Source organism: Chiloscyllium plagiosum, chromosome 28 (assembly GCF_004010195.1).
Source record: "Chiloscyllium plagiosum isolate BGI_BamShark_2017 chromosome 28, ASM401019v2, whole genome shotgun sequence".
Classification (NCBI taxonomy): Eukaryota; Metazoa; Chordata; class Chondrichthyes; order Orectolobiformes; family Hemiscylliidae; genus Chiloscyllium; species Chiloscyllium plagiosum.
In genome coordinates this window covers 8,979,497-8,991,219 of record NC_057737.1, presented here as the reverse complement: position 1 = coordinate 8,991,219, position 11,723 = coordinate 8,979,497, and the positions used below count along the sequence as shown (strand labels likewise).

At 46.5% G+C, this 11,723-nt stretch overlaps 1 protein-coding gene across 1 annotated transcript in view; it reads right to left on the bottom strand.

Annotated features, from left to right (window-relative positions):
* Positions 1 to 2,130: 2,130 nt before the first annotated feature.
* The window catches only part of mrps23 (mitochondrial ribosomal protein S23), a 10,551-nt gene continuing 958 nt past the window's right edge, over positions 2,131 to 11,723 (bottom strand). The window contains exons 2-5 of the mRNA XM_043718211.1: positions 11,415 to 11,591; positions 7,360 to 7,437; positions 3,963 to 4,086; positions 2,131 to 2,521 (exon numbers count right to left, since the gene is read on the bottom strand). Coding sequence (XP_043574146.1) covers positions 2,360 to 2,521; positions 3,963 to 4,086; positions 7,360 to 7,437; positions 11,415 to 11,591 — 541 coding nt within the window. The 3' untranslated portion in view covers positions 2,131 to 2,359. The remainder of the gene's footprint in view (positions 2,522 to 3,962; positions 4,087 to 7,359; positions 7,438 to 11,414; positions 11,592 to 11,723) is intronic.

The window sequence follows — 11,723 nt, the reverse complement described above, 5'->3', positions numbered from 1 at the left end:
AGTTGCCTGAGGCGGGAATTGAACCTGGGTCACTGGCGCTGTGAGGCAGAAATCCCTTAGACTTGAAATCCCCCATCCTAGGGAAAAACAAATACCTACCATTAACCCTACCCATCCCCCTCTTGATTTTATACATGTCTCTTCAGGCCACCTCTGAATCTCCTACACTCCAATGAAAAACGTCCAACACTAACTCTAACCTTGAACTCCAAGCAACAACCTGGCCAATCTGTTCTGAACCCTCTCTATCTTAATAATGTCCTTCCTATAACTGAGTGACCAGAACAGTACTCCGGAAGAGGCCTCACCAATGGGTTAAACAGTATCTTGTGCGCTCTAGACACTAGTTAACATGGACCCAATCCTGTCATGAACAATTTGCATTTATATAGTACATCCACTGTAGTCACAAACATCACAACGCATTTCACAGAAGCACAAGCAAATGAAATCTCATGTCAAATCACTCGGGAACACTAAAGTAGCTGGTTAAAAGCTTGGCCAGAGACAAAGACTGAGGGAGACAGAAAGACAAAGAGATTTAGTAAGGGAATTGAAAAGCTTCAGGATTAGCTGAAGACACAGCCGCCAACGGAGTGGGATTCAAAATCAGGAGCGGGCACGAGGTGATAGAGGGATTTGAAAACAAGGGTGAGAATTTTAATTAGCGTGGGCTATTGAGCACAGAGGTTATAGGCAAACAGGTCTTGTGCCCAGTAAGGATGTGGTCAGCAGAGTTTTGGATGAGCTCAAGGTTACAAAGAGCAGTAGATGGGGTGTTGTGGACTGCAATAGTGAAGTGTGGACTGCAATAGTGAAGTGTGGAAGTAACATGGACATTGATGGAAGCAGGTGGATGAATAAAGCAACAAGCATGGCAAAAGGACGTAGAAATAAAAAACCTTAAAGAGTGACTGGACAGGGAAAAGAAAAGACCCTCTTTAATATTTGAAATAGCCAAAGGAAGTGTTTGCAATCTATGGTCAGACTGCTTCAGATTTCAAGGTACTTGGGCAGCGACAATGTAAGACAAGTTTCTCAAACTTTAATCTGCTGTAACTCCATCTTAAGGCTTCCCACTCAGTGCAGCCCCAGAGTGAAAATTGGGGACACAGTCACAAAAGCCATCTAGCTAACTACCATTATAGAGATTGCACAAACGTAAACCCTCAGTCAATCTCAGGGTTATCGAATCCAAGTCTCTGCTCCACAGCCAGTAGTGCTCCCTCAGAACTTGCAAATCTAACTGCTGCTCAATATGCAACCCCACAGGTGGATCATGATGGACAGTGTGGTCTAAAACAGTAACCTCACACAATTATACTGTAACAAAGAATTTAATTAAATAGACAGTACCACCTTCATAACTCTACCAGTGCGGTGCTCAGGCAGTGACAGCACTGGAAAGCCCCATTTCTCACAATATACCAACATGCAGGATTTGTTTTAATTTGCACACTGTGCTTGAGAAACCTCTGACACCAAGCGTCTCAGTTCCCAAATGAAAAGTGATCATTTGGTCAAATTGCTGGTGCGTGTGTGGAATTGTAACTCAGGTACCAAACAGTGACCCAGAGAAGCAAAGGGAAAAGAAAGGATATTAATTTCAAAAAAATATATTTACAACTGGCTGCACGAATATGTAGTTGCAGTCTGGCAGTGGGTTTGGGGGAACTTTGTCCCATGTCAAAATGTTTGATTAGCACTAGATTTTAGATTAGATTCTAATCTACAGGCCCTTCGGCCCAACCAGTCCACACCGACCCTCCAAAGAGTAATCCACCCCAACTCATTTGGTCTAATGCACCTAACACTATGGGCAATTTAGCGTGGCCAATTCACCTGACCAGCACATCTTTGGACTGTGGGAGGAAACCCACGCAGACACGGGGACAATGTGCAAACTCCACACAGATAGTCGCCCGAGGCTGGAATCGAACCTGGGACCCCGGCGCTGTGAGGCAGCAGTGCTAACCACTGAGCCACCGTGCCGCCCTTAGCACAAGGCATTGGCAGCTACCAAGGCTCATTTTCCTTTCAGTAAGTTATTTGGAAAAATAAACTGCCAGGAGCACGCCAATCAACCTGTACACAGAACTGGGATTGTTAAAATCTAAGTAACAGGTTGTATTTAACTAGATCATGATTTAATGTAGGTGCTGGACCTGACAGTTATTACAAATCAGTCTGTTGAAGAATATCGATTGCCAGATTTTCTGATTTAAGTAGACTACAACATTCAGGAATAATGCATAACACTTCGGGGCAAGCCTTGGGATTTGGAGGTGGGGGGGGGGGGGTTGCTGTTCATTTCCACTTGTACAAAACAGTTTGTAAGCGTGTGGCGAGCAGACACCTGTCAGTGCGACTGTGTCTCTTGTTGTGCCTGGAGCTGCCTCTCCTCCTGAGTTTGTTCTTGCTGCTCCTCCTGCATCCCTTTCAGCAGGTCCTGCAGCTTCATGTCCAACACTGGGTTCCGTGTCTTGGAGTCCTGGGGATCGTCACTCGCAAAGCCTGATATCTGAAAATCACAACAAGTTATTTGGGGAGGGTTAGACAGCAATGGATACTTGCCCGAGTTTGACTTGCACCACCTTGCTCACAGCTGGCTCTCACAAACAGCAATGAAGCCAACAGCCCAGTGTCGATTGAGGGATCAACATTGATCAACAAAACTAGGCAGATCTACCCTGCTCTTCCTCCAGCCAGACCATGAGATCCCTTGCAATCCCTAAGCAGCCTTGCTTTAAAGTTACATCCAGAAGTCAGCACTAACGTGTATATGCAGTCTCACTGGAATATGCCTATTGTGATTCAAAGCAGCTGGTACTAATTGGGGAAAGATCAGGGCATGCTTATAAGAGCCAGTCTTTTGGGCCCTTCTGTGGAGTGGTAGTATCCCTACCTCTGGGTCAGAAGGCGCAGACCCAAGTCCCATGGTCCAGATGAGTATAGTACCAGCTCTGAACAGGTTGACTAGAAATATCCACAAGAACCAGACCTTGTATTTTACAGATAAACAGTATTAAGAAACAAGCCTGGTTGAGATGGCCGTAAACAAGTCCATGCCCTGGGCAGCTGAGCTGGTCATTCAGCCTGATGGCCTGCCTCTCTTCTTGAGCTCCTTTCATACCTGGGTGACCCCAGGAGGATGAGGAGGACATGGTCTTCATTGGTGCACCAGGTCTCCTGTGACTGGTGGGCAGTGCTGGGCACGCCGTGCACCCCACAACCAAACTTCAGTTTAAATTTTACCAGGTTCATTTGGAGATTTGATTTTTGTTAAAGTGCATGCTTAAGAGGTCCCCACAGGCTCATTTGGTTAATTCAGTTCAACTGCTTGAAACTAACTAATTTCCGTGTAGCAGGGAGCTGGTCTGTAGAAGGGGACATTACTCTGCACTTATACAGCACTGCGTAAAGTGAATAAACCAATGTGGAAGAGGGGCCAGTTCTGCCAGAGAGATGCTTCGCAGATTAACTCAGCAGCTCCAACATAGCAGCATTCCTGCCGCCTTAGACTTTTTTTTCTGGGAGTGGGGAGGTGGGGTAGGGGTCTGGATTACAGCTCAAGACAGTGGAGTGAAGCTTGATTCCCAAATCTTTGGTCAAGACGACTGGATAGAATCACGGAAATCCCTACAATGTGGAAACAAGCCATTTGGCCCAACAGGTTCACACCGACCTTCCAATGAGTATCCCACCCAGACCCATTCTCCCACCCTGTTACTTTTACAATTACCTCTGACTAATGCACCAAACCTACACATCCCTGAACACTATGGGCAATTTCCCCAGGCCAATTCACCAAACCTGCACACTTTTGGATTGAGAGGGGAAACCCACGCAGACACGGGGAGGATGTGCAAACTCCTCACAGATAGATAGTATCTCTCCTTTCCAAGCTACCACACCCAACCACCAACACACTCAGGGTGGAAACAAATTTGGGTGATACTCACTCCGGCTCGGCCTCTCCTTCGCAACACAACTCCGTCCATGAGCAGTGCCCGGCTGGTCGCCTCAAATAACTTCTCTTCGTCCACTTCACCTTGTGCCTCGAGCTCCTGGTACTTTTCCACAAACCTAGGAGAGAGAAGGTCAGACAGGGTGTGGAGCTCCCGACCTCAGGCAGGGATCCAACAAAAACAGAAGGGAAAAAATACCCTGGGACACTTGTACAGCTGAGAGAAAGTGAAGACTGCAGATGCTGGAGATCAGAGTCGAGAGTGTGGGGCTGGAAAAGCACAGCCGGTCAGGCAGCATCCGAGGAGCAGGAGAATCGACGTTTCAGGCATAAGCCCTTCATCAGGATTTGTGCAGCTGATCCCGGGTTCAGGCAGAATTTACCTAGATTGGAAATGGCTGAACACCTTTTTGGAAACCAAGTTTGATATTTCAGTTGTGGGTGAAGATAGTTTATAAATTACCAGAAAGCTGAAAATGTTAATAAACTAGGGCTTTACAAATGTGACAAAGAGAGGATGAACGTGGTCAGCTGACTTGGGAGCTGGTCCAGGAGACAAGTGCAGTAACAAAGACCAGGGCAGCACAGGAGACAACCATTCAGCCCATCAGCTCTGTGATGGCTCTTTTGAAGAGTAATCCATTAGTCCCACTCTTAATTCTTGTGTTGCAATACCATGTATATGTTCCTTTAAGAAGCGTAACTACACATACCTTGGCACACTTATTTGCTGCTGGGGTGGGGGAGTGTCTACACCAGAGTCTTCCTCCTTCCCATCGGGGATCTGGGGTGGAGGGTGTTGCATACAGCAGTCCCTTAACCACAGATTGCAGCGGTTCATAGGCTCCCAGCCTGACCGTTTGTTTTGTGGTACTGTGGTGCCCGTGGACCATATGCATATTGGCTGTGGGCGTTTGCATTCACTTGTCAGTTATGAGAGAAACCTTTTGTCGTGCTTTTGGTTGCACCTTAGCCCATGCTCCTGGTCTTAGGACACCCGGTGCCGAGGGGCGCAGGCAGGTCGGAGAATCTCGTTGGCCCGGCCAGTTTGGCTATAAATAGGTCCAGGCAGTGGGTGGTGGAGGGGGTCATCTCTGACGACTGCCTGCTCCTCTTCTGTGGTCACGTTCGAGCCTGGATGTCACTGCAGAGGGAGCAGGCAGTGTCCATCAGTGCTCTCGATGCCTTGAGAGAGATTGGCACTGCAGGAGATTCAGTGCTTTATTTCCCCCCCCACCCGACTCCCCTCGCTCTCTCCTTACCTAAACCCCCCCTTCATTTTTTTGATGTTAGCTTTGCCCTGAACAGGCTGTATGTGTAAATATTCAATTGTGTAATAAAGTCTATTCACAACAGTGTCTTTTGTTTGGTTTCACTATACGTGTGATTTTTTGAAGTAGTAATGAAAAGGATTGATGAGGGCAGAGCAGTGAACATGATCTATATGGACTTCAGTAAGGCGCTCAACAGGTTCCCCATGGGAGACTGATTAGCAAGGTTAGATCTCACAGAATATAGAGAGAACAAGCCATTTGGATACATAACTGGCTCAAAGGTAGAAGACAGAGGGTGGTGGTGGAGGGTTGTTTTTCAGACTGGAGGCCTGTGACCAGTGGAGTGCCACAAGGATCAGTGCGGAGTCCACTGCTTTTCGTCATTTACATAAATGATTTGGATGAGAGCATAAGAGGTAAATATAGTAAGTTTGCAAATGACACCAAAATTGGAGGTTAGTGGACAGCAAAGAGGGTTACTTCAGATTACAACGAGATCTTGATCAGATGAGTCAATGGGCTGAGGAGTGGCAGATGGAATTTAATTTAGATAAATGCGAAGTGCTGCATTTTGGGAAAGCAAACCTTGGCAGGACTTATACACTTATTGGTAATTGTTGAACAAAGAGACCTTGGAGTGCAGGTTCATAGCTCCTTGAAAGTGGAGTCACAGGTAGTTAGGAAGAAGGCGTTTGGTATACTTTCCTTTATTGGTCAGAGTATTGAGTACAAGAGTTGGGAGGTCATGTTGGACATTGGCTAGGCCACTGTTGGAATATTGCGTGCAAGTCTGGTCTCCTTCCTATTGGAAAGATGTTGCGAAACTTGAAAGGGGTCAGAAAAGATTTACAAGGATGTTGCCAGGGTTAGAGGATTCGAGCTACAGGGAGAGGCTAAATAGGCTGGGGCTGTTTTCCCTGGAGCGTCGGAGGCTGAGTGACCTTATAGAGGTTTATAAAATCATGAAGGGCATGGATAGGGTAAATAGACAAGGTCTTTTCCCTGGGGTGGGGGGAGTCCAGAACTAGAGGCCATAGGTTTCGGGTGAGAGGGGATAGATATAATAGAGACCTAAGGGGCAACTTTTCCACAAAGAGGGTGATACGTGTATGAAATGAGCTGCCAGAGGGAGTGGAGGAGGCAGGTACATTTAAGAGGCATCTGGATGGGTATATGAATAGGAAGGATTTGGAGGGATATGGGCCGTGTGCTGGCAGGTAAGACTAGATTGGGTTGGGATATCTGGTTGGCATGGACAAGTTGGACCGAAGGGTCTGTTTCCGTGCTGCACATCTCTATGACTCTTAAGTGGGGGAAAATATCGGAAAAACAGTAAGGGCTTCAGTACAGGTGTGCTAGGAGCCGGCTCTTGCAGCACAGTGCTAGGCCTGGGGTCAAGTCCCACCTTCTGCAGGAGTGTGTAATAACAGAACAAAAAGGTGTAACTATAACTACTCACAATCATTACAATCCTGACACAGAATGCAATGTAATAATCCCATGCCTGCACAGTCTACAATCAGCAGCACTAGAAGTCAGATGTACAAAATAGGTCTTCCAGTTAACACTATCCGATTATACCTGCAAATGAAAAGCAACCCCCACCCCACTACATCCTCAAATTTATTTTAAACTACCCAATGGGCAAATGGTTGGGGCACTGAACTTATTGAGTTATTTATGTAGCTGGACTCAGTTAATTTGGTAACTAGTTTTATTTTTAAAGATTCAGGGGATCAGAAACAGCCTTGACTAGAGTAATCTAGGGGTGGGCTGAGAGATAAATGGGGGGGGTGGGGCTGGGGGGGGAAGGTAGCCCCTCCCATTTATCTCTCAGCCCCCCCCGGCCCACAAGCCTCACTCCTGACAAAGGACTTATGCTCGAAACGTCGATTCTCCTGCTCCTCAGATGCTGCCTGACTCGGAAATATATTACTGTTCCATTATGTCATCCTTACAGCATAGTGCATCCCCCTATATGGTATGGATTGCAGCAAGTCACCAAGGGCAATTAGGGATGGGTAATAAATGCCCACATCCAATTAATAAATGACAATAATTAACTGCTGGGTCTGGGCCAAGGAGAAAGCTAGGAATACAAATAAGGATCTTCCTTACCTTTGACAAGTGGAAACAAAATTGGATCGTGTGAGGTCAAATGGTCTTGGGCCATTCCCATACACCTCATAGAATTTCCTGCAATTAAAATGCAGAATGAAGCAAGTTTATGTGTATCAAATAGTAGGAAGAGGGCATTCAGCCCCTCAAACCTTGTCCATCATTCAATGAGACCGAGGACGACCTGGTTTTACATCATGACATTTGCACAAACCCAGACTTGCACCATCAGGAAAACCAGCGAGGTTCACTTCAGTAACATCATTCGATTTCACTCCCTCTTGACTTGTCAGCTTTTAGAAGCCCTCACTCGTACCTTGGATATTTCTGGACCTGACAACCATTGTGTATTCCTGGCTGATCTTGCACACATTCCATTGCCCAGAAACTTGGAAGTCATCCAAAAATCTGCTACCTTTGTCTTAACTTGCAGCAAATGCCTTTTATTTATTACCCTGCGGTCACTGACCTACAAAGGATCCCGGTGAAGCAGCATCTTTAGTTCTAATATTTAATTTGGGATTCTAATATTTTCAAATTCCTCCCTGGTCTTTCATCTCCTCATCTCTGCAATCTCCTTCAGCCCAAGGAAGCATCTCCAGGATCTCTGTGCTCCTTGAACTCTGGCCTCTTCAGAAGCTCCAATTTTAATTGCCCTTCCCAATTGTGACCACAGCTTCGGTTTGTGCCTGGGCTAACAGCTTTGCACTCCCCTCCCTACACCTCTCTGCCTCTTTCTTAAAGCCTCACTCCCTGAGTAAGCTTTTTGGTCATCTGACCAGTACTCTCAAGCAGCTCGGTGCCATGCTTTGTTTTAGAATGTTTCTGTGAAGTGCTTTGAGATGTTTTATTAATGAAAAGGTGCTATACAATTACAAGTTGTTTTTGTAGTGCTTGGCTCCAGCCAACTCCCAGTTTTCAGAGGGACCTTGTGCAGCAAGGTGTTTGCTTCAGCCATTACCGTAGTTTTGATCTTCCCCCCTGCTCTGCTGTGATCGCCCTATATCCCAGCCTCAGGGACAGGGAGATACTGAAGACTGCCTTTTCTGAGGGGAGCTGGGGCAGAAAGGAACACAGATCTGAACACGCCCACAGCCACAGCGTGTTCTTAGACCATCTGCTGGGGGAGAACCTTCAGTGAAAGTGCAGACTTGTAGAAATTTAAAGGAAGGAAGGAGGTGGTTTGGTGTCTGTGCTGACCAATAAACAGCTGTCCAGTCTAATCCCACATTCCACCTCAAGTCTATAGCCTTTTAAATTGCAGTATTTTGCAATATACAGCCAAATATTTCTTAAATATGATGAGAATTTTCACTTCTACCACACATTCAGACAGTAGGCCAAAACCCACCTTCCTTCCACTTTGCTTTGGGCGAAGACACTTCCCCACAAACCCTTTCCCTCCTGTTATAAATCTAAACCCCTGTAATGGACTCCTCAACCCAGGGGAACAGGGTCATCCTCACACACTATTTAAACGCCTCCATTTCTTTACAAATCAGTTACTTTTCTTTTCAGCTTCCCCTGTTCTGCAGACCCTGGCCCTGCCAGATCAGTTGGTGATTAAAGAACACTTTGGAACTTTCATGGGAATCAGAAAGATTAACACTCTGAACATATTGGGTTGATGAGAGCACAGCTAAACTTTATTAAACCGGATCCAGCTATACAATGTGATTAGAGATTTTTTTTCCCCTCTGTTTGCACTGGTGAACTAAGCTGGACTTATCTTTATCTGCACTCCTCTCAGATGTTGGTTGCTTCCTTCAGGGAGCAACCGTTGTTTAACTTGTCTCTTATAGTCAAGACCACTGCTCCCGTATCTGCAGTTAGCAGCTGCCGGGAATGGAGGGGCCATGGTCAACATCACGTGTAGATGACATTGAGCTATGTGCTGGGGACGGTGAACACACGGGAGAAAGGCAGGACTCCAAAGATTCACAACATGGACTGTCAGCTGGAGCCTACCATCGGCAGAGAGACAGGGTAAATATTACTGAAGACAACCTGGAGGAAGTGAGCACATTTAAGTATCTGGGATCAGTTGTGGGAGAGGTAGGAGTTTGGTATGGAAACATAAGCTCTAGTTAGAAATAAATGGGAGCATGTAGGACCAAAAGGGCACAATGAAGGGTGGAAATTTAACACCGAGATGAGGAAGAGTTTCTTCCCAAAGAGGACAGACTCAGATGTACAGAACAGAAACAGACCCTTTGGTCCAACCCGTCCATGCTGACCAGATATCCTAAATTAATCTAGTCCCACCTGCCAGCATTTCGCCCATATCCCTCCAAACCCTTCCTATTCACATACCCATCCAGGTGCCTTTGAAATGCTATAATTGCACAAGCCTCCACCACTTACTCTGGCAGCTCGTTCCATACACACACTACCCTCTGCGTGAAAATGTTACCTCTTAGGTCTCCCTTTTAAATCTTTCCCCTCTCACCTTAAACCGATGCCCTCTAGTTCTGGACTCCCGACCTTGGGGAAAAGACCTTGTCTGTTTATCCTATCCATGCCCCTCATGATTTTGTAAACCTCTATAAGGTCGCCCCTCAGCCTCCGACGCTCCAGGGAAAACAGCCCCAGCCTGTTCAGCCTCTCCCGATAGCTCAAACCCTCCAATCCTGGCAACATCCTTGTAAGTCTTTTCTGAGCCCTTTCAAGTTTCACAACATCTTCCCGATAGGAAGGAGACCAGAACTGAATGCAGATTCAAAAAGTAGTCCAAACAATGTCCTGTACAGCCACAACACGACATCCCAACTCCTATACTCAATGCACCGACCCTTTGGAATTCCTTGCCACAGAGAGCTGTGGAGGCAGAGACCTTATGTATATTTCAGGCTGAGATTAGATTCCCTACAGTGTGGAAACAGGCCCTTTGGCCCAACAAGTCCACACCGACCCTCTGAAGAGTAACCCACCCTGACCCATTCCCCTACCCTATACTTTACCCCTGACTAATGCACCCAACTCTATGGGCCATTTAGCATAGCCAATTCACCCTGACCTGCATAACTTTGGACTGCAGGAGGAAACACACACAGACACCAGGAGATGGTGCAAACTCCACACAGACAGTCACTCGAGGTGGGAATCAAACCTGGGTCCCTGGCGCTGTGAGGCAGCAGTGCCAACCACTGAACCACCGTGCCACCAAATAAATGAGATAAATAGACTAATGATCCATTGGGGAATGAAGGGTTATGGGGAAGAACTGGGGAGCAGGCTCAAGGGGCTGAATGGCCTACTCCCGTTCCTATTGCTTATGGTCTCAGTACAGTAGGGTGGTATTCTAACCCAGCATCATTACATTGTACTTCGGGAGCACTGAAATACCAAGGTGGAGATTGAATGGTGTCAGAGAGAGTGAGACAGTGAGAGACTGAAGGGGAGGAGGATGACCAAAAATAGATGGAAGGATGTGCCGGCAATTACATTAATGCAGCTGGATTGGATGAGAAATGAGTAATTGACAGTGGGAAGCGGAGAACAGTGATCAACCAGCAACCCCAAGTAAAATGAGAGAAGGTGAAAGCAGAACTGAGATGCTGGAAATGGCTCAGCTGTCACCAAGCATGGCTTCTCTCAGCCCCATCGTTAGATCCTTTATTTGGCCTAATACCATCTCCTTTCACCTTTTATTTTTGCAGAAAACCAATGGATTATGTCGTCACTTTAGGTATCAGCCCCAAATACCAAATTAGTGAATTCAGTTTCACAATCTGTCAGTCCATGTAGGTGTTGGATGGTCAGCACCTGAAAGACCTCCTGCTACTACCATCCCTTTGATCACTTGATCACTTTTATCTTCTACTCCATCACATAGTGCTTTCTGTTCTGTATCTCCTGCCTGAGCTTTTCCCTGCCTCATTGTTCAATTAAACTTATTACAGCTCTAATCTTTTCTGGTTCAGACAAAAAAAACCACAGACCAAAACATTTACAGCTTCTTTCTGCAATGCTGAATCCTGACGGGCACAGTGTTTCTGGCATTTTAAACACCTGCAACACCATCAGCTGTTAAACAAAATGCAAGCAGAACGTACGCTCGAATCGTGTCCTCCTGGTAGAAAATCTCCTGAACCGGGTCCTGCACTTTACCAAATCTCTCCTTCGGTTGCGCGTAGACTGGCTCATACTTTGGAGGGAAAGCAGCGCAAACATCGTACCAGCAAGGTTTCTCTGACTCCTTCATGACACCAGCTCGCAACAAGTCCCGCACCCTACAGTTTAAAACAAAGGCAACGGGTTGGTGGATTTCCTCACCTTTATTTACAACAAACCTAGCTGAACGAAAAGGCTGGATTTGCCAGAAACTACAAAGAGGAGGGGGAGAGGTGAGTGGGGGGGAGAGG